Raw genomic sequence first — 23,180 nt, 5'->3', positions numbered from 1 at the left:
AGGACAGGTAAGTCCGTGTGACGGGATAAGCGAGATTCTGCGCGACGGGCAACGATTTGCCTGTGTCACACAACCGGCAGGGGCAGGTACGATCGCTTGCGATCTCACTAGCGAGATTGCAGCGTGTAAAGCCCGCTATAGACTTCACACCAAGGCAATTTTCTGTTTTTCGTTTTTTTCTTTTTTTGCTCTCCTTCTTCCGAGAGCTGTAACTTTTTTATTTTACCATCAATCTTGCCATATGAGGACTTGTTTTTTGCGGAACGAGGTGTACTTTTAAATGAAACTATAAATTTTACCATATAGTGTACTGGAAAGTGGCCAAAAAAATCCAAGTGCGGAAAAATTGCCAAAAAAGTGCGATTGCATGATGGTTTTTGGGATATTTTATTCACCATGTTCACTATATGGTAAAACCGATGTGTCAGTGTGATGCCTCAGGTCGGTATGTGTTCGCAGACATCAAACATGAATAGGTTTACTTTTATCTAAGGGGTTAAAAAATTCAGAAGTTTGTCCCCCAAAAAGACACACTTTTTGTGCCATTTTTCACGACCCGTAACGTTCTGATTTTTCAGAATATGGGGATCAGTGATGACTTATTTTTTGTGTCTTGAGCTGAAGTTTTTAATGGTACAATTTTTGTGCAGATGCTATGTTTTGATTGCCTTTTATTGTATTTTGCGCAAAATTTTCGACGACCAAACAAACGTAATTTTGGCATTTGGAATTTTTTGACGCTACACCGTTTACCGATCACATTAATTGATTGATATTTTAATAGATTGGGCATTTCTGAAATCGGCGATACCAAATGTGTGTATATTTTTTATTTTGTTATCCCTTTAATTTTTAATGAGGCGAGTGGTGGGTGATTTGAAATTTTAGGTTTTTTTAAAACTTTTTTTAGTTTTTTTTATTTTATTTTACTAGTCCCCCTAGGGGGCTATAAGGAGCAGCAGTCTGATCACTGATTTATTTCTGTCGATCACAGGTGCACAGCTCTGATCAGGAGAAATTCTCATCTTCTGAAACAGCCCCTGCTCTGCTGGCTGTTACAAGAAGTCAGGCATGATAGCACAGGAGTCATCACATGACCCTATGCTACCATGGCAACCATTGGCTCCACATGATCGCGCCAGTGAGAATTAAAGAAATACACAGGCATGTGATTTCCAAAACTCTCCAAATGATTTTAATGAGAATCATTTCTTGTATAGTCCTCAGAAATATGGATGTAATATGCATAAATTTAGGCATTCCTTACAGAATAGCAAATAGTAGAATACATAACTGCATAATAAGTACAAACACTCCCAGCATCCACCCAGCTAAGCCCCATCCCCTGAACAAATATTTGTTCCAAAAGTGAAATTTCACACCCTATGAACTTTTTGGCAAGCTTGAAGACATGAACTCCTTCCTTACTTTACCAGTGTGTACTATTGACATGAAAAATTAGCACAATAGTTAAGGATTATTCCCATATCCATGATTCATTCTTACATAATGTTTTGCACAGTTCTGTTAGGACGCAGTTACTCCAATTCCAGTTTAGCTATATGGTCAAAAGAAATGTAAGGTACTATAAATTTTCCTCCTGTCCAATCCTTGGCCAAGGCTGCTGCACTACCCCTATGCTTTACACTGCAAGAGAGAGGATATAGCTTGGGCTTCATGCACATGATACTATTACTACTTGGTACATTTTATGGCGTATGCTTGAGCTATTCTCTCATAGAAGCTCTATAGCTTCATAGATACAACAGCAGAAGGATCATGATATGGCAGCACATGGAGGCGCCACAATTCTGTACTAGACAGATATATGGCCTTGCTACATTGTTGCACAAAATTAAGCTACGTATCCTGGGAAAACCGCAAGGAAGCAATGCACTCTCTACATAGATGCTGTAGGTTTGCTTGCAGAGATAGATCTGTAGACACCCTACATGAATCGCATATATTGTATTATCTATCTACACACGTGGTCAAAATTGTTGGTACCCCTCATTTAATGAAATAAAAACCCACAATGCTTACAGAAATAACTTGAATCTGACAAAAGTAATAAATAAAAAATCTATGAAAATGAAAAAATGAAAGTCAGATATTGCTGCTTTTCTGCTTCTACAGAATTAAAAAAAAATAATAAAACTGATGAAATTGGCCTGGACAGAAATGGTGGCACTCTCCTCCTCCTCCTCCAACTTAATATTTGGTTGCACAACCTTTTGAGGCAATCACTGCAATCAAACTATACCTGTAACTGTCAATGAGACTTCTGCACCTCTCGACAGGTATTTTGACCACTCCTCAAGAGCAAACTGCTCCAGTTGTTTTGTGTTTGAAGGTTGCCTGTTCCAGGAGGCATGTTTCAACTCTTTCCAAAGATGCTCAATAGGATTTAGGTCAGGGCTCATAGAAGGTCACTTCAGAATAGTCCAATGTTTTTCTCTTAGCCATCCTTAGGTGTTTTTAGCTGTGTGTTTTGGGTCATTATCCTGTTGCAAGACCCATGACCTATGACTGAGACCAAGCTTTCTGACATGACACTAGGCAGCACATTTCTTTCTAGAATCCCTTGATAGTCTTGAGATTTCATTGTACCCTGCACAGATACAAGACACCCTGCGCCAGATGCAGCAAAGCAGCCATAGAACATAAAAGACCCTCCTCCATGTTTCACAGTAGGGAGAGTGTTCTTTTCTTAATATGCTTCATTTTTCTGTCTGTGAACATAGAGCAGATGTACCTTGCCATAAAGTTCCATTTTTGTCTCATCTGTCCATGGGACATTCTCCCAGAAACTTTGTGGCTTGTCAACATATAGTTTGGCAAATTCCAGTCTGGCTTTTTTATGATTTTATTTCAACAATGGTGTCCTCCTTGGTCGTCTCCCATGAAGTCCACTTTGGCTCAAACAACAACAGACTGTGCAATCTGACACTGATGTTCCTTGAGCTTGAAGTTCACTTTTAGTCTCTCTAGAAGTTTTTCTGGGCTTTTTTGTTACCATTTGTATTATCCGTCTCTTCGATTTGTCATCAGTTTTCCTCCTGTGGCCACGTCCAGGGAGGTTAGCTATAGTCCCATGGAATTTAAATTTCTGAATAATTTGTGCAACTGTAGTCACAGGAACATCAAGCTATTTGGAGATGGTCTTATTACCTTTACCTTTAACATGCTTGTCTATCATTTTCTTTCTAATCTCCTGAGACAACTCTTTCCTTCACTTCCTCTGGTCCATGTTGAGTGTGGTACACACCATGTCACCAAACAGCACAGTGAGTATCTGTAGCCCAATATACAGGTCCACTGACTGATTACAAGATTGTAGACACCTGTGATGCTAATTAATGGACACACCTTCATTTAATATATCCCTTTTGTCACATTATTTTCAGGGGTACCATCATTTCTGTCCAGGCGGTTTTATGAGTTTTTTTATTTTTTTTAATTCTGTGGAAGCAGAAAAGCAGCAATGTCTGACTTTCAATTTGTGCATTTTCATAGCTTTTTTTATTTATTATTACTTTTGTCAGATTCAAGTTATTTCTGTGACCATTGTGGGTTTTGCTTTCATTAAACGAGGGGTAACAACAATTTTGACCATGTGTCTGTCTATCTATCTATCTATCTAATTATCTATCTATCAATCATGCAATAACTTCATCTATATTTTAGCATAAAACTGGAGCTTTATTGATGACAATCCCAAGAAGAGTCTACAAAGGTAAGAAAATGTATTATTTCTTTAAGATTAGTGAATCGACTGAGAGAAAGCCTGGGCATTGTATAGTGGTGACATATACATTTTGCAGAGATAACAGAATTATTCCCTAGGGTTGATGATAGTGATTAAAAAGTAAAAAAAAAAAATAGGTAAAAATCCCTCATATTTCAATATACTTACTGAACATTTTCTAATCCAAAGAGAAGAAACAAAGTTTCTACAACCTTGGATAACTATTAGTAGTCACTTGTTGTGGCTCATGTGCGCAGCTGGAAATGAGATGACGGTCCAATCCATCTTATGAACAAAAAAAATGCTTTATTTACGCGTTTCGAAGTGATTCCTCACTTCTTCCTTAGAATAAGCACTGAAATCTCTTTATCTATGCTACTAGATTCTGGCACATTTAGGCTGGGATTAGCAATATGCACCCTGAACTGCTCGTGGCTCTGGGTGCATATTGGACCTGACAGGTTCACTTTAATCGTCCCCTTGTGTTGCTCTAACCCTCGGCTAATTAAGTGAATGAATATTCACCCTCTTCCCCACCAAGAATCCTGCCCACTGGTCTACACCTGACATGGTCACTCTATCCCTGCGGTCCTACATCACTGTAGCAGGATTGCATCACAATCCTCAGTGGCTCTCCTGAACTGAGCATGACCGCTACATAGACATACACGCTGTCACTCTCAGATCAGGAGTGCTGGTTATGAATATTCACTTTCCTACTGTATCCTGTAATCCTGCCCATCGAGTTCTGCACTGCACCCGCACTCTGCCTGCTGTATTACTAGTACTGCTAGCCCGAGGATCGCATCGCACTCATCGGCGACTCTCCTGATCTGAGAGTGACAGGGTGTATGTCTATGCAGCTGTCAGTCTCAGCTCAGGAGTGATGCGAGAACTGTCATGCCATCCTCAGGCACTAATACAGCAGGCAAATATAAGACACCCCCAAAAATAAGCCTTACGCATTTTTCAAAGCAGAAAAGAATACAAGCTCCTGTCTTATTTTCATGGAAACACGGTAAGTATAGTAGCATGTATGACAACGGCCCGAGTTATGTTTGATTTTAAAGTAACAGTGATAAACTGAAAAATAAAAATAGAATCCATTCAATATCATAACCGGATTTATGAAATAGTATTAGTAATTCATAATTAATATTACTAATCGTACTTTTGTTGATGACACATTTCATTTAACGCTATACTGGCAGTGGATTTATTGGTACATCCAATATCAGGTTCAGCAAATAAGCCTGTGCCATACCTAGCAGATGCCAGCTGTATTCCACAACAAACATCTGCTTGGAACAGAACCCCCATCTCACCCCCCCTCCAAAAAAAAAGCAGCCATAAAAACAAAAAGCAGTGCAGGATTTGGACTTTTCCTCTCAATTTCACTGCGTTTGGATTTTTTTCCTTTCCTTTTGCCTCTTTGAATTTTTAAAACTTTTCCCACATTTCAGGCTTCAAACATAAAGATAAAAATGTTTAATGTTATGGTGAAGAATCAACAACAAGTGGGACACAATTGTGAAGTTGAACGAAATTTATTGCTTATTTTAAACTTTTGTAAAAAAGAATAAACTGAAAAGTGAGGCGTGCAATATTATTTGGCCCCTTTAAGTTAATACTTTGTAGCGCCACCTTTTGCTGCGATTACAGCTGCAAGTCGCTTGGGGTATGTCTTAGTTTTGCACATCGAGAGACTGAAATTCTTGCCCATTCTTCCCTTGTAAACAGCTGGAGCTGAGTGAGGTTGGATGGAGAGCGTTTGTGAACAGCAGTTTTCAGCACCTGGATACGTTTATGTGTGAACCATTCCATTGTAGATTTTGCTTTATGTTTGGACTCATTGTCTTCTTGGAAGACAAATCTCCGTCCCGGTCTCAGGTTTTTTGCAGACTCCAACAGGTTTTTTTCAAGAATGGTCCTGTATTTGGCTCCATCCATCTTCCCATCAATTTTAACCATCTTCCCTGTCCCTGCTGAAGAAAAGCAGGCCCAAACCATGATGCTGCCACCATCATGCTTGACAGTGGGGATGGTGTGTTCAGGGTGATGAGCTGTGTTGCTTTTACACCAAACATATTGTTTGGCATTGTGCCCAAAAAGTTCAATTTTGGTTTCATCTGACCAGAGCACCTTCTTCCACATGTTTGGTGTGTCTTCGAGGTGGCTTGTGGCAAACTTTAAATGACACTTTTTATGGATATCTATGAGAAATGTCTTTCTCCTTGACACTCTTCCATAAAGGCCAGATTTGTGCAGAGTTCGACTGATTGTTGTCCTATAGACAGACTCTCCCACCTCAGCTGTAGATCTCTGCAGTTCATCCAGAGTGATCATGGGCCTCTTGGCTGCATCTCTGATCAGTCTTATCCTTATTTGACATGACCGTTTGGATGGACGGCCGGGTCTTGGTAGATTTGCAGTGGTATGATGCTCCTTCCATTTCAATATGATCGCTTGCACAGTGCTTCTTGGGATGTTTAAAGTTGTGAAAATCTTTTTGTAATCAAATCCAGCTTTAAACGTCTCCACAACAGTATCACTGATTTGCCTGTTGTGTTCCTTGGTCTTCATGATGCTATCTGTGCTTTAAACAGAACACTGAGACTATCACAGAGCAGGTGCATTTATACAGAGATGTGATTACACACAGGTGGCTTATATTTATCACCATCAGTCATTTAGGACAACATTGGATCATTCAGAGATCCTCAATGATCTTCTGGAGTGAGTTTGCTGCACTGAAAGTAAAGGGGATGAATAATATTGCACACCCCAATTTTCAGTTTATTCTTTTTTACAAAAGTTTAAAATAAGCAATACATTTCGTTCAACTTCACAATTGTGTCCCACTTGTTGTTGATTCTTCACCAGAACATTACATTTTTTATCTTTGTTTGAAGCCTGAAATGTGGGAAAGGGTTGAAAAATACAAGGGAGCTGAATACTTTCGCAAGGCACTGTATATGTGGGCAGAAAAATAAAAAGTTATGGCTCTTCAATAAGGGGAAGAAAAAAACTAACAAATCAAAATGGGGTTGAGGGGTGAGGATGTATTTTTTGTTGTTATTTTCTATAAAAATGATCATTTCTGTTTCAGGAAAATTCCAGTGTGACAGAAGTGCCGGCGTGACCTTGATCTTAGACTGCGGTAGAATTCCATTTGTGGACTGTGCCGGGGTGACTACTCTTACTCAGGTATTACTAGAAGTCAGTACCTGATGGCAATTTCTTGGAAATAGTTCTGAGCACACAATCAGACTTCACGTGAACACTCCTCTTTGGTGGCAGCACTGGGGCAACATATGCTAAATATTCCACCACCAAACAAAAGCAGGAAGGAGGTGATTAGGTGAAACTCGAAGACATTGTGTAACAACAATACTGACCTGTTGTGAACCCTTCTAAAATATTTGAGTGCTTTGATCTTGGTGTCAGGATTGTTATGGTTACTATATCCTTGCTAGTGAATATGTTAAAGGGATCTGTCAGTACAAAACGACTGTTCAAACCAAGCACAGGCACTCAGTGCACCCTTGTCAATTCCAAAAATTTAAATCCACCTGCTTGTTTTCCATCTATTTCCGCCCTTCTCGTTCAGCTGTCAGTCAAAGGAGGGAGGGCACAGAGAGGGAATACAAGTAGTTGGGAAGGTGTACTTAAATGGTTGGAATCGGCAAGGGGACACCGAGCGCCTGTTCGTGTTTTGAACTGTCATTCTGTGCTGCCAGGCTCTCATTAAAGGACATGGACACCTATGACGATGGGGGGCATTTTTTTGTCATTTGCATGTATTTTGGGCTACGGATAGCTTTTGCATTGGATTTCATAAATAAAAAAAAAATCACTGTTTGCCTTCTACGGCCTCTGTATTGCTCTCTCTATTGCTGGCGGCAGGATGGGTTAACTGAGAATCTGTCAGTGAGCTTGTTTTGACAGCGTTTGTAACCGTTTTATCACTCTTTAGCTAAGTTCACTGAATTTATTGGATAAGTCACATCTGGAGATTGTGTAATTTACAAATTGTGTGATTGGTTCTGTGTGTAGCCTCGTGTGCATGTCTGTGAAGCAGATGGGTGTTGAAGCTGAGTACAGCATGCACTAGCATGTGGGCTAACATTGGGTTTGTGTGCTGTTTGTTCTTGTCTCCAAAGGACAGCAGTTTGACTGAAAATATGAGAATATGAATATATGTGAACATACCCTTTCCTGAGCTGCTATCAGTTGATTTCTGGCCACATGAAAGTTTTGCTCCCCTTTGTTGTGGTTTGTGGTCACAAATCAGCTGAGAGAAGCTCAGTGGAAGACAGATACAAAAACTAAAAAATCTCTGGTCAGAACAAAGCTCACTGAAGGATTCTCAGAGACAGGGGCGTTGCTAAGGTCTTATAAGATCTGGGGCCAGAGCCCAAAACTACATGTCTCCCATACACAACCTCCCCGAAACTTAAAAGGAGAGCTATACATATGTACCATGTGTCCCCAAAAATAAGACGGGGTCTTATATTATTTTTTTGCTCTGAAAAATGTGCTGGCCTCTTTTTCGGGGTAGGTCTTATTTTCGGGGAAACACAGCTATTCTTTATGTACTGCTAGGTTTACCCCCGAAAGAAGACAGACACCCCCCAGGAGAATCACAGCAGACACCAGACATGTAGATTTGGCAACTGAATGGGCTCCTCTCACACAGAGGTCTGCGTCGTTGTCGGGTCCCCCTGCATTTCACAGTGGTCGCTCCCCCTGGTGGCCAGTAATAATAATAATAATAATAATAATTTATTCATTTATACAGCGCTATTAATTCCATAGCACTTTACATACATTGGCAACACTGTCCCCATTGGGGCTCACAATCTAAGGTCCCTAACTGTATGTTTTTGGAGTGTGGGAGGAAACCGGAGTACCCGGAGGAAACCCACGCAAACACGGGGAGAACATACAAACTCCTTGCAGATGGTGTCCTTGGGGTGGGAATTGAACCCAGGACCCCAGCGCTGCAAGACTGCAGTGCTAACCACTGAGCCATCGTGCTGCCCTCTTGGTGTTAATGGGATTTTAATGCACTCGGTTCTTGAGGATCCTAAACGGGCACTTGAAGGCAGAGAGTTGGAGCCATGTGGTACCCTTGGACGGGAGGTATCACAGTATTCACTTGGGTGTTTATGACTCAGATCCAAGCTTAATCTGCCATGATGTTGAGCACTTTGGTGCATGCACATGCATGGTGGTGCTTACTGAGAGCAGACCTGGCCTGTAGAGGATGGACAATTATTAGATGGCACACGATGACTCCAAGTGGTGTAGATTGGATTCCTTAAAACTGCGGTAACAGCAGGACACGGAGCAAGGCTCCGAGGTACAGTACCTGACATACCAGATCCATACAAAGTAGATGCAAAAATGTCACTATGGCGGAGGGAACGGTTCGGAGAGAACCTAACCCACTCATGATTTATTTCAGGGGAAAGGCGGTCTTCTGAACTAGGAGAAAACGTAGGTGCCAATCTGTGTTTTAAGGCTGGTGCGGACAAAGGTCTGGGCCTCTTCACTTCTGGCTCTTCTGCCCTTTGCAAGCAGCTTTCCACAGCTCCACTTCCTCTGCAGCCGGTCAAAGAACAATCTACCTCATCTTCTCTTCAGCACTTTCCAACCCCTCTATTTTGATGGATTTTATGGGTACTATCATGAGCACTATTAGGAAGGGAAGTTGGTAAAGGACTAGTAGGTCGTGAACCAGCAGTAAGAGTGGAATCGGATGCAGAACTGGACTGGTGTCTATGTTTAAACTTGATAGAATCACTGCGTTTGAGGGGTGTTGGAGGGGAGGGTGGCCTATCTACTTTTGAAGGCTGAGATGAGTGAGATGTCATAAAAGTTAGTGTTGGAGGTGTCTGAGGCCTCTTGAAAGTCTCTGGATCAAACATGGACTTTCTCTGTCTTGGTCTTTTAAAGACTGTGAACTCACTTTCGGAGTGCCCGGGGCTTACCATAACCTTTGGCCATGTGACACTACTCCTCTTGCCCGTGGACGTCTCAACCAAAGGGTCAGTGATTGCATCAGTATACCCCAGAGGTCTACTTTCCTCTTCAAGCAATGCATAGCCATGTCCCACAAATGTATCTCCACCTATAGACCCCAAGCTGTGCTCAGAGTGACTGTGGCAGCTCAACTGAAGTGCTCTCTCTGATCCACTGCCATCGCCTATCTCTTTCTTATGATCAAGAATGTCCGTGCGAAAGATATCAGTTTGTGTTGAGCTATTATTCTTTAGGTTTCTTTTATTCTGGGCTTGAATGTTTGGAGGGAGAATACGACAAGAATCCTTCAGGTTTTCAAAGAGGTTTTATCCACTCCAAGATGTATTAGGTGGAAAGACCTTTACCAGAGAGATGCTGAGTGATTCCCGACTGCTCCTGAGTAAAGCCTCACATTCTGTAATAAATTTGTTTTCCAACGATATACCATTAATAGCTACTACTCTGTCACCAATGGTGAGAGATCCTTCTTTGGCAGCAGGACTACCAGGCATCACAGATGCCACCAATACGCCGGTCTCCAAAGAAATTCCACTATCTTTCTGATTTCCCAGGTTGATATGCAAGGGTGTGACTATACGATTTCCATGAGACTTTCTTCTAGCAGTATCACTAGTGAGTGCGGAGTGTTAGGCTATGTCCGCACGTTGCTTTTTACCTGCTTTTTACCTGCTTTTTTGCTGCTTTTTCAACTGCAGCGTTTAATGCCAAAATAGTTGTGTTCTGCTTTTCAAGCAAAGTCTATGGGAATTTGGGTTTCTTGTCCGCACTATGCAGTTCAAACTGCAGCCTTTTTGTTGCAGAACTTTGGTCAAAAACTCAGCTTTGCAGTGCAAAACCCAAATGGCAAAAACAACTGACATGTCAATTGTTTTTGCCATTTGGGTTTTGCACTGCAAAGCTGAGTTTTTGACCAAAGTTCTGCAACAAAAAGGCTGCAGTTTGAACTGCATAGTGCGGACAAGAAACCCAAATTCCCATAGACTTTGCTTGAAAAGCAGAACACAACTATTTTGGCATTAAACGCTGCAGTTGAAAAAGCAGCAAAAAAGCAGGTAAAAAGCAGGTAAAAAGCAACGTGCGGACATAGCCTTACTGTGTGAGTGGAATAGCGAGGGACGTGACAGCAACGCAGATCTCTGTGGGAGAGCCCATCCACTGTAGGCACTTGCCAGCTGTAGTTGTTTGAGGTCTGTCTTCTCTCTTTTGGGGGTATCTTATTCTTTAATGAGGTGTCCTGCTGTATTCTTAAATTTTATAGTTGCCTGGACACTTCAAAAATAAGCTCTAGCTGTGCTTCTGCAATAAAGTAGGACTTATATTTTAAGTATATTCCAAAAAGGCTGAAAATTTCTTATTTATTTTCTGGGTAGGTCTTATTTTAATTTTAATTACAGTATACCACAATTGCTAACACTAAAACACACTATTCAAAGACCAAATTGTGTGCAAATTGGGATTCTGATCTGGCATATATATCCTAAGTTATTTGTAAAGGATTGTTAAAAATCCACATTTAACTTTTAGGATCGCTACTTCCAATAGGTGGCGCTGTGCTAGAGTTTGTCTCCTGTCGTGGAGAGAAAATTTGAATATTTTGCAGAGGGGCATGGCAGCTATAAGTCCCCTTACTAGCATCCAGTCAGACTGGCTTGCAAAGTCTCCATAAGGAGAATAGTGTTCCCCCGTGATCCCACAAAGCTTCTCATAGCCAGATCAGACACCCCATACTTTGCACTGACGAGGGGCAAGCACCCCGAAACACCGTGGCTGCAAATTGGGATTCTGATCTGGCATATATATCCTAAGTTATTTGTAAAGGATTGTTAAAAATCCACATTTAACTTTTAGGATCGCTACTTCCAATAGGTGTCGCTGCGCTAGAGTTTGTCTCCTGTCCTGGAGAGAAAATTTGAATATTCAAAGACCAATAATACCAAAATTACTACTATACAAAGCCAAAACAATACCGCTACACTATGTCACTACCATTACCACTACACAGTGAGTACATTATCTCTACATAACACACATTATACAAAGACCAATAATACCATCATACCCATGCCACAACATAATCACTGAAATGCAATAAGCGCTTACTAAATGGAAAAAAGAAAAGAAAAGAAAAAAGTGCTATTAAAAAGTGCTGATATTACCGCCATTTAGTGACTGTATAGTGGTAGATCCAGTCCTGCCAACCATATTACTGAGATTACAGTACAGATATATACACTATAGTGACTTACAGCTGACGTTCTTTCTGATGGAGAAGTTAATTTTTTTTGTGTTTTTCATCGGGTCAGACATAACAACCTCATCCAGCCAGGACTCATCTGCAGAGAGTACAACAAAGACACATCTGACTTTTCATATTCCCAGCACCATCCTCATTGATTCCCAATCTGCACAACCTCCCCATCCTGTCTGCTCTTCCGGCGTGGACCAGTAACCCAATACTTCAAAAATGTTGTCATTAGTATGATTACCCCTCCACCAATTAATGCTACAAAGACAGTGCACCAGATAGAGCGGGCCCCTAAAAATAATCGTGTGATATAGAAAGTTGTAAAGCCCTCACTTTGCTACATAGCACATAATAATATCTCATACGCTTCTGTGACGCCTCTGGACTATTCAGGTTGTCATAGGGTACTGCACGCTCATTCTCTTCAGTGCAGTATTGAAATCCCTCATGGTTCTGGGTCCCCATCTTACAGTGTTGCCTCCAACAGCAAATCAAATCCTAGATACACCCTGCACCACACCCACCAGACACACCAGTGGATGGCTTAAGCGGAATAGGTTCGCCCACCTAGGGGTCAGGAAGGGGAGGTGAGGAGTGAAGTGGAAGAGGTGAAGTGAGGTAGCCCTCGAGCTGAGAGGAGCTCAGAGGAAGCTGGGAGTAGTGGCTCCCAGGAGAAGCTGACTAGGTTGCAGACGGTGGTCTGGACCTAGAGGAGTCGGACCCCCGGTTGCAGGGGATTGAGGCTAGGTGCCTGGACCTGTCACAGAGGACGGTCAGCAACCTGGTCCTATCACCGGTCTGGGACCGAAGGCACGGCGGGGTACACGGACCCTAGGTTGGGGAGAAGCTTCAGGCAACCCGGCAATTAACCTGCGAAGGATGGAACCTTTATGGACTGTTCCCACTAACTCCAGAATCGGAGCACTAGCGCAATGAGGGGGACAGGGCTTTCCAAGCAAGCGGCCCACTGAAATCCCAAGTGTGAGCCCTGAGAGCAGGACCCACACTTAGGCACAGTGGGGAGCAGGGCCCGGCAAGTTACAGACTATTGGGCCACTATGGTGAATTTAAACTTTGTGCCAGGAGGCAGGTCACGGATCACCAGGCAGCACTGCAGGGGACAGGACTCGGACAAGCTCCCCTTTGAGTGGCAGTGGCACCCAGAGACTTTGTTTACCCGGTTGCCAGCATCTGCTTATTGGCTGAGTGAGTACCTGAGTGATTTCCCTCCTTCACGGCACCGAGTATCACCATCCAGAATCCCGGGGCCTACCCCTACCCGTGGAGGGCAACGACACCTTGCTGCCCCACTCCATCACCCCGGGTACTCCAAATGGCAGCGGCGGTACTCCCAATTATCGCACACCACGGGTGGCGTCACAACCTATATCTCCCCTGTAAATAGTCCCCTTTTACTTTAGAGTGTGGCCCCTAAGCCTCTGGTTCCGGAGACCCTTGAGCCACAAACAGACACTACCCCCGGATCAGAGCGGTTCGATCTGCTGCTGGGGCAGCACACCCTCTAAAAACTTGGCGTCCCCGAACAGGATTCGGACAGGAGCCACTAACCTGGGTGACGTGCACCTTGAAGAGCGAAACTGCGTGTCAAAAGTCCTGTTCCCGTCATTTTCCGCCATCTTTGCACCAAAATGCCGTCTTCTTGACCAAAAGCGCGCGAAGCTGAAGCCCCGCCATTCGTCCTGAGAGTTTGCTTGGAACCGGAATATCCCAGAGGGCCCCAGCGCAACAGTGAGTGGCTAGTGAAAACCGAAGGGGCGTGATGGCATGTAACAGCGGAAGTGGAGCAGGGACGCCAGGACTTTGCCATAACGTTCCTGGGTACCGCAGAGGCAAGATGGCGGCTGCACGAGACTGCTGCTCCTGGGACTGCGACCTGGATCGAGGAGGAGACGGAACAACTCTGCAGGAGGACGCGGACGCAGTTCCTCTTTATTCTGGACCACTGGAGGGAAGAGATGAGGAGCCAGGCAATGGCGGTGCGAGCCCGTGAGATAGAAGTCCCACGTGAGGAATGGGTAAGCAGTTACCCAGTCCCAGTTGATCCGATAGATCCGGCCTATGCGGCTAAGGGATCCGGTCTACCCCCGCCCGCTGCAAGCACTCCGCCACCGTCACCCTTGTCATCAACAGACGCCGAACTGTCTATCCCAACTCCGGCAGCGGAACCTTCAGCCCCCATTTACCAGGAGCAAGCTGCAGAGCTTCCGACTCAAGCACCCGACCAGGCCACGACAGCGGCTACCCCAACACCGGCCCGACCAGACTTGGCCGCATCACCGGGCCCGTACCTTGATACGGAGCACCTGGACTCTGTACCCCCGGCTGCGGAGCAGTCGATCCTTGTTTCTATGATGGTGGAGGCGGAACCTGAGGAGCTACCAGCTCCGCCACCGCGCGGCATCCCGGCGGCTGCTGGGGCCGCAGGAGTCCATCTTCGAGAGCTACTGTGAGGCAGGCGAGGCCGGACGCTGATGCCCCTTACTGGGAAAGAGAAAAGCAACTACAGAAAATACACATGGAAGTAACAACCAGAGATCAGCGATGACGGGAGATTGCTGCCCGTACCCAAAGAGAAAAGGAGCACCTGAGAAAGGCAACCTTCCGTGTCCAAGGGCCGCGGTACCGTGGTCTGGTGAGGCGCTTCGACCCCGATAAAGGGTGGGGGTTCATTATGGAAGCGGGCCTCACGTAGGAAGTGTTTGTCTCCCGGAGAGATGTAGAGGAGCATCTCCTGAGGGTGCATCCGGGCCACAGCCTGGAACCGGGAGAGGTGGTGTCTTATACCCGGCATTGTGGAGAGCGAGGCTGGTATGCCCTAGATGTGAAGAGGCTCGTCATGATCGATGAGAAGGTCATGCCAGCCTTCGAAGTAGATTATAAGCATTAATGATAGCGGCACTAGGCCATCTAAAGTTAAAAATGTTAAAAATACATGCTTTCTTTTATTGTTTTTCATAGTTTGTTATTTTTCTTGAGCAATGATAAGTGGTGTTTATATGCAAAATGATGATTACCGGTTTTAGTCAACAGAGTACTTTACCAGATTAAGAAAGTTGATATGATGTTTGCACCTGGTGCATTGACTTCATTTTCTTTATACAATGGTAGTAAAAATGGACCATGGCTGCGGGACTGGTTGCGGCCAGCACAGACTGCTACTAGAGTCGTCATTTTTAAATCCGGAACTTTAACCCTGTCATGGAACCAATTAGGAACCACTGGGGTTCAGGTTGTTTGGGTAGCGGGTTAATGGGTTTCGGGACGTTGGGACTGGACTGTTGCAGGAAGAGGCTGCAACAGAGCAGGTTAAGCCTCCGCTATCCATGAAACCGGTAGCGTTCCACTGTATTTATTAAAGATGAACTCTAAGAGTTAATGCAACGTTTAAGTGATGTGCCTCCCCTGTGAGGGATGGGAACCTGTTAATAAAAATGTTATTTCTTTTTGCTTTTTCCTAGTTACAGAAATAAACCTCTGGATGTTCTGTAGCTCGAGGACGAGCTACGTTTAACCAAGGGGGAATGTGACGCCTCTGGACTATTCAGGTCTTCACAGGGTACTGCACGCTCTTTCTCTTCAGTGCAGTATTCAGATCCCTCATGGTTCTGGGTCCCCATCTTGCAGTGTTGCCTCTAACAGCAAATCAAATCCTAGATACACCCTGCACCACACCCACCAGGCACACCAGTGGTCGGCTTAAGCGGAATAGGGTCGCCCACATAGGGGTCAGGAAGGGGAGGTGAGGAGTGAAGTGGAAGAGATAAAGTGAGGTAGCCCTTGAGCTGAGAGGTGTTCAGAGGAAGCTGGGAGTAGCGGCTCCCAGTAGAAGCTGACTAGGTTGCAGACGGTGGTCTGGACCTAAAGGAGTCAGACCCCAGGTCGCAGGGGCTTGAGGCTAGGTACCTGGACCTGTCACAGAGGACGGTCAGCAGCCTAGTCCTATCACCGGTCTGGGACCGAAGGCACGGCGGGGTACACAGACCCTAGGTCGGGGAGAAGCTTCAGGCCACCCGGCAATTGACCTGCGGAGAACGGAGCCTTTATGGACTGTTCCCACTAACTCACTAACTCCAGAATCGGAGCACTAGCGCAACGAGGGGGATAGGGCTTTCCAAGCAAGCGGCCCACTGAAATCCCAAATGTGAGCCCTGAGAGCAGGCTCCCACACTTAGCCACAGTGGGGAGCGGGGCCCAGCAAGTTCCAGACTACTGGGCCACTACGGTGAATTTAAACATTGTGCCAGGAGGCAGGTCACGGATCGCCAGGCAGCACTGCAAGAGATGGGACCTGGACGAGCTCCCCTTTGAGCGGCAGAGGCACCCAGAGACTTTGTTTACCCAGTTGTCAGCGTCTGCTTATTGGCTGAGTGAGTACCTGAGTGATTTTCCCCCTTCACGGCACCGAGTATCACCATCCAGAATCCCGGGGCCTACCCCTACCCGTGGAGGTCAACGACACCTTGCTGCCCCACTCCATCACCCCGGGTATGCCCAACGGCAGCGGCAGTACTCCCAATTACCACACACCACGGGTGGCGTCACAATCTATAACTCCCCTTTAAATAGTCCCCTTTTACTTTAGAGTGTGGCCCCTAAGCCCCCGGGTTTGGAGACACTGGAGCCATGAACGGACACTACCTCCAGATCAGAGCGGTTCGATACGCTGCTGGGGCGGCACACTTCCTTGAAAGTTATACAGTGCCTTGCAAAAGTATTCAGCCCCTTGAATTTGTCAACCTTTTCCCACATTTCAGGCTTCAAACATAAAGATAAAAATTTTAATGTTATGGTGAAGAATCAACAAGTGGGACACAATTGTGAAGGTGAACGAAATTTATTGCTTATTTTAAACTTTTTTAAAAATAAAAAACTGAAAAGTGGGGCGTGCAATATTATTCGTCCCCTTTAAGTTAATACTTTGTAGTGCCACCTTTTGCTGCGATTACAGCTGCAAATCACTTGGGGTATGTGTCTATCAGTTTTGCACATCAATAGACTGAAATTCTTGCCCATTCTTCCTTTGCAAATAGCTTGATCTGAGTGAGGTTGGATGGAGAGCGTTTGTGAACAGCAGTTTTCAGCTCTTTCCACAGATTCTCGATTGGATTCAGGTCTGGACTTTGACTTGTCCATTCTAACACCTGGCTACGTTTATGTGTGAACCATTCCATTGTAGATTTTGCTTTATGTTTGGGCTCATTGTCTTCTTGGAAGACAAATCTCCGTCCCAGTCTCAGGTTTTTTTGCAGACTCCAACAGGTTTTCTTCAAGAATTGTCCTGTATTTGGCTCCATCCATCTTCCCATCAATTTTAACCATCTTCCCTGTCCCTGCTGAAGAAAAGCAGGCCCAAACCATGATGCTGCCACCACCATGTTTGACAGTGGGGATGGTGTGTTCAGGGTGACTAGCTGTGTTGCTTTTACGCCAAATATTTCATTTGGCATTGTTCCCAAAAAGTTCGATTTTGGTTTCATCTGACCAGAGCACCTTCCACATGTTTGGTGTTTCTCCCAGGTGGTTTGTGGCAAACGTTAAATCACACTTTTTATAGATATCTTTAAGAAATGGCTTTCTTCTTGCCACTCTTCCATAAAGGCCAGATTTGTGCAGTGTACGACTGATTGTTGTCCTATGGACAGATTCTCCCACTACAGCTGTAGATCTCTAACAATTAGAAAGAGAAATCTGTACAAAGGCTTAGTGGTTTGAAAAAGTATATAAATTTTATTAAGTGAAAAATACATACATTACATATTAAAACTTGTAGAGACAAGTGATGAGTACCACTAGATGGCGCCCTCACAGCACGCTGGTATGCAGATAGAAAAACAACTCAGTGGCAAAAAGGTCACAATGAACAACCAAATGGCATCATAATGTAAGTCCACTGACTAACAGGCATGAACCGTGCTGCAGCCGTAACTACTACCACAAATATCCTTTTTAAGTGCAAATATAAATACATGCACGGAATGCCTGATCACATGATTTTAGCATACCTAAAGCGTGGTGTGAGAGTCCAGACCCGACCTATAGGTTTCGATAATCCTTCTTCCACCCCCGGAAGAAGGATTATCGAAACCTATAGGTCGGGTCTGGACTCTCACACCACGCTTTAAGTATGCTAAAATCATGTGATCAGGCATTCCGTGCTTGTATTTATATTTGCACTTAAAAAGGATATTTGTGGTAGTAGTTACGGCTGCAGCACGGTTCATGCCTGTTAGTCATTGGACTTACATTATGATGCCATTTGGTTGTTCATTGTGACCTTTTTGCCACTGAGTTGTTTTTCTATCTGCATACCAGCGTGCTGTGAGGGCGCCATATAGTGGTACTCATCACTTGTCTCTACAAGTTTTAATATGTAATGTATGTATTTTTCACTTAATAAAATTTATATACTTTTTCAAACCACTAAGCCTTTGTACAGATTTCTCTTTCTAATTGTTACAATCATTCTCTGTATATGGCTTTTTCCATATGCTGATTATGGCACGAATGCTATCGTGTATTATGGTATTGGTTGTTTAGCTGTAGATCTCTGCAGTTCATCCAGAGTGATCATGGGCTTCTTGGCTGAATCTCTGATCAGTCTTCTCCTTGTTTGAGATTAAAGTTTTGAGGGACGGCCGGGTCTTGGTAGACTTGCAGTGGTATTATACTCCTTCCATTTCAATATGATCGCTTGCACAGTGCTCCTTGGGATGTTTAAAATGATGGAAATCTCGAACCTGCCTGTTATGTTCCTTGGTCTTCATGATGCTATCTGCTCTTTAGGGCTCATTCACATGACCGTTCCGTTTGTCCTGGTCAGTTCCTGTGTTTTTATGGACCCACGGATACGACCATCTTTTCAATGTCTTTTGTGTAGGATCGGATGACACACGGAATGCATCTGATCCTACAAAAAAGCACATCGGATGCCGTAAGTCCGGTCCTATTCTGTTCCATAATAACGGACCGTGACTCAGTACAAGTCAATGGGCCTGCAAAATCCCCAGAAGCCGCACGGAAGCACTTCCGTGTGACCTCCGTCGGGTGCCCCTGCAGTCTGTGTCCCACTCCCTGCCAGCCCCGTGGATGCTCGCACTGCAGCGTGTCAGTGTTTGCCCGCACTGTAGTATCATCAGCTTCTCACACTGCAGTGCGGGCAGCCGCGGGGATGACGAGCGCTGCTGTCAGGAGGTTAGATGAGATCATTACCTGCTGTGATGATGTCCTGCACTCCTGACGTCAGCGCTGTCACTGCCTTCTATGCCCGCTGCGTTCTTACATCATGTCTCGCGAGCGGTCCGAGACTGTCTCTAGCGGTGACGTCACGGACTCCCGCGATTCTTCGCTGTGAACGCAGCGGGCAATGGAAGGCAGTGACAGCGCTGACATCAGGAGTGCAGGAGATCGTCACAGCAGGTAATGATCTCATCTATCCTCCTGACCTGACAGCAGTGCTCATCATCCCCTGCACCTATTGATGTTAGCTCAGGTCACTTCACTACTCTCCCAGCCAATGGGGAACATTCTGTTCTTCATTGACTGGGATATTGACTATGGTAAGGATCGTCGTGTGACCCCCTTATTGGATTACGCTGGACCCGGATTTGATTGTTCTTTTCAATAAATTGGTGAAAGAGGGAATGTTTTGGGGAGTGTTTTTTCAAATAAAACTTTTTTTGTTGTCTATTTTTTTCATTACTGATTGGGTTGGGGTATCTGATAGACGCTTGACATCACTAACCCAGGGCCTGATGCCAGGTGACATTACACATCTGGCATCAACCCCATTTATTACCCCGTTTGCCACCGCACCAGGGCAATGGGATGAGTTGGGGCAAAGCGCCAGGATTGGCACATCTAATGGATGCGCCACTTCTGGGGTGGCTGCAGCTTGCTATTTTTAGGCTGGGGAGTGTCCAAAAACAGACCTCCCTAGTCTGAGAATAGCAGACCACAGCTGTCTGCTTTACATTGGCTGGTGATCCAATTTGGGGAGGACCCCGTGTTTTTTGTTTTAAATTATTTATTTAATTTAAAATAACAGCTTGGGGTGCCCTCTGTTTTGGATTACCAGCCAAAGTGAAGCTGTCAGCTGTGGTTTGCAGGCTGCAGCCGTCTGCTTTACCCTAGCTGGCTACAAAAGATAGGGGGACCCCACGTCGTTTTTCTTTAATTATTTATTTATTTTTTTGGCTAATTACAAGGCTAAGCACCCTTTAGTGCCACATGAAAGTCCTCAAAGGGTGCCAGCTTAGAATATGCGGGTTACATTATATATGTCTTTCTCATCTATCTATCTACAGTGCTGGCCAAAAGTATTGGCACCCCTGCAATTCTTTCAGATAATACTCCGTTTCTTCTTGACAATGATTGCAATCACAAATTCTTTGGTATTATTATCTTCATTTATTTTGCTTGCAATGAAAAAACACAAAAGAGAATGAAACAAAAATCAAATCATTGATCATTTCACACAAAACTCCAAAAATGGGCCAGACAAAAGTATTGGCACCCTTAGGGGTACTTTGCACACTACGACATCGCAGGTGCGATGTCGGTGGGGTCAAATTGAAAATGACGCACATCCGGCATTGTAGGTGATATCGTAGTGTGTAAATCCTAGATGATACGATTAACGAGCGCAAAAGCGTCGTTATCGTATCATCGGTGTAGCGTCGGCGAATTCCATAATTACGCTGACACGACGGTCCGATGTTGTTCCTCGTTCCTGCGGCAGCACACATCGCTGTGTGTGAAGTCGCAGGAGCGAGGAACATCTCCTACCTGTGTCACTGCGGCTCCTGTAGGATATGCGGAAGGAAGGAGGTGGGCGGGATGTTTACATCCCGCTCATCTCCGCCCCTCCGCTCCTATTGGCCGCCTGCCGCGTGACGTCGCAGTGACGCCGCACGACCCGCCCCCTTAACAAGGAGGCGGTTCGCCGGCCAGAGCGACGTCGCACACCAGGTGAGTACATGTGAAGCTGCTGTAGTGATAATATTCACTACGGCAGATATCACAATGATATCGCAGCTGCGACGGGGGCGGGGACTATCGAGCTCGGCATCGCAGCATCGGCTTGGGATGTCTCAGCGTGCAAAGTACCCCTTAGCCTAATACTTGGTTGCACAACCTTTAGCCAAAATAACTGCGAACAACCGCTTCCGGTAATCATCAATGAGTTTCTTACAATACTCTGCAGGAATTTTAGACCATTCTTCATTGGCAAACTGCTCCAGGTCCCTGAGATTTGAAGGCTGCCTTCTCCAAACTGCCATTTTGAGATCTCTCCACAAGTGTTCTATGGGATTCAGGTCTGGCTACTTTAGTAGTCTCCAGTGCTTTCTCTCAAACCATTTTCTTGTGCTTTTTGAAGTGTGTTTTGTGTCATTGTCCTGCTGGAAGACCCATGACCTCTGAGGAAGACCCAGCTTTCTCACACTGGGCCCTACATTATGCTGCAAAATTTGTTGGTAGTCTTCAGACTTCATAATGCCATGCACACGGTCAAGCAGTCCAGTGCCAGAGGCAGCAAAGCAACCCCAAAACATCAGGGAACCTCCGCCATGTTTGACTGTAGGGACTGTGTTCTTTTCTTTGAATGCCTCTTTTTTTTTTTCCTGTAAACTCTATGTTGATGGCTTTTCCCAAAAAGCTCTACTTTTGTCTCATCTGACCAGAGAACATTCTTCCAAAACATTTTAGGCTTTCTCAGGTAAGTTTTGGCAAACTCCAGCCTGGCTTTTTTATGTCTCGGGGTAAGAAGTGGGGTCTTCCTGGATATCCTACAATACAGTCCCTTTCATTCAGACGCCGACAGATAGTACGGGTTGACACTGTTGTACCCTCGGACTGCAGGGCAGCTTGAACTTTTTTGGATGTTTGTCGAGGTCCTTTATCCACCATCCGCACAATCTTGCGTTGAAATATCTCGTCAATTTTTCTTTTCCTTCCACATCTAGGGAGGTTAGTCACAGTGCCATGGGCTTTAAACTTCTTGATGACACTGCGCACCGTAGACACAGGAACTTTCAGGCCTTTGGAGATGGACTTGTAGCCTTGAGATTGCTCATGCTTCCTCACAATTTGGATTCTCAAGCCCTCAGACAGTTCTTTGGTCTTCTTTCTTTTCTCCATGCTCAATGTGGTACACACAAGGACACAGGACAGAGGTTGAGTCAACTTTAATCCATGTCAACTGGCTGCAAGTGTGATTTAGTTATTGCCAACACCTGTTAGGTGCCACAGATAAGTTACAGGTACTGTTAATTACACAAATTAGAGAAGCATCACATGATTTTTCAAACAGTGCCAATACTTTTGTCCACCCCCTTTTTATGTTTGGTGTGGAATTATATCCAATTTGGCTTTTTGACAATTTTTTTTTTTTTTTTCATTGAAGACAAATTGAATGAAGATAATAATACCAAAGAATCTGTGATTGCAATCATTTTCAGGAAGAAGCTGAGTATTCTCTGACAGAATTGCAGGGGTGCCAATACTTTTGGCCAGCACTGTATTTATCTATCTCTCTGTCTCTATATCTATCTATCCATCTCTATATATACTCATCTATTTATCTTTCTTGCTGCTTCTGTTTTTTGCGGTCCACAAAAAAAAACGGAAGGCACACGGATGACACACGGACCGTATACGGAACGGAACGGATGTCACACGGATGCCACAGGGATGCATCCGTGAAAAAAACTGACTTTTTTTGCGGACCGCAAAAACGGAACGGTCATGTGAATGTAGCCTTAAACAGAACACTGAGACTATCACAGAGCGGGTGCATTTATACAGAGAATGATTACACACAGGTGGCTTATATGTAATAATAATAATTAATAATCTTTATTTATATAGTGCCAACATATTCCGCAGCACTTTACAATTCAGGAGGATCATATACAAGCAAGTAACAGTTATGGAAAATACAATATTTAGATGGTAAAAAAAGACAACCCTGCTCATGAGAGCTTACAATCTACAATAAGATGTGTGGGGGGGGGGGCAAGGTACAGGTGCTTATTTACAATGGCAATCCAGCCATCTCAAGGAAATGGGGGATAGATAATGGTTTCCTGGACCAGTTGCCCAGAACCTTGAGATGCATTT

At 44.4% G+C, this 23,180-nt stretch overlaps 1 protein-coding gene across 1 annotated transcript in view; it reads left to right on the top strand.

Annotated features, from left to right (window-relative positions):
- The window catches only part of SLC26A7 (solute carrier family 26 member 7), a 99,836-nt gene that overhangs the window by 64,606 nt on the left and 12,050 nt on the right, over window positions 1-23,180 (top strand). Inside the window, exons 14-15 of the mRNA XM_075316260.1 lie at window positions 3,688-3,736; window positions 6,858-6,955. Coding sequence (XP_075172375.1) covers window positions 3,688-3,736; window positions 6,858-6,955 — 147 coding nt within the window. The remainder of the gene's footprint in view (window positions 1-3,687; window positions 3,737-6,857; window positions 6,956-23,180) is intronic.

Source organism: Anomaloglossus baeobatrachus, chromosome 6 (genome assembly GCF_048569485.1).
Source record: "Anomaloglossus baeobatrachus isolate aAnoBae1 chromosome 6, aAnoBae1.hap1, whole genome shotgun sequence".
In the NCBI taxonomy this organism is placed as follows: domain Eukaryota; kingdom Metazoa; phylum Chordata; class Amphibia; order Anura; family Aromobatidae; genus Anomaloglossus; species Anomaloglossus baeobatrachus.
Note: the sequence above shows the minus strand (reverse complement) of the source record. Positions and strands in the feature narration are given on the sequence as shown.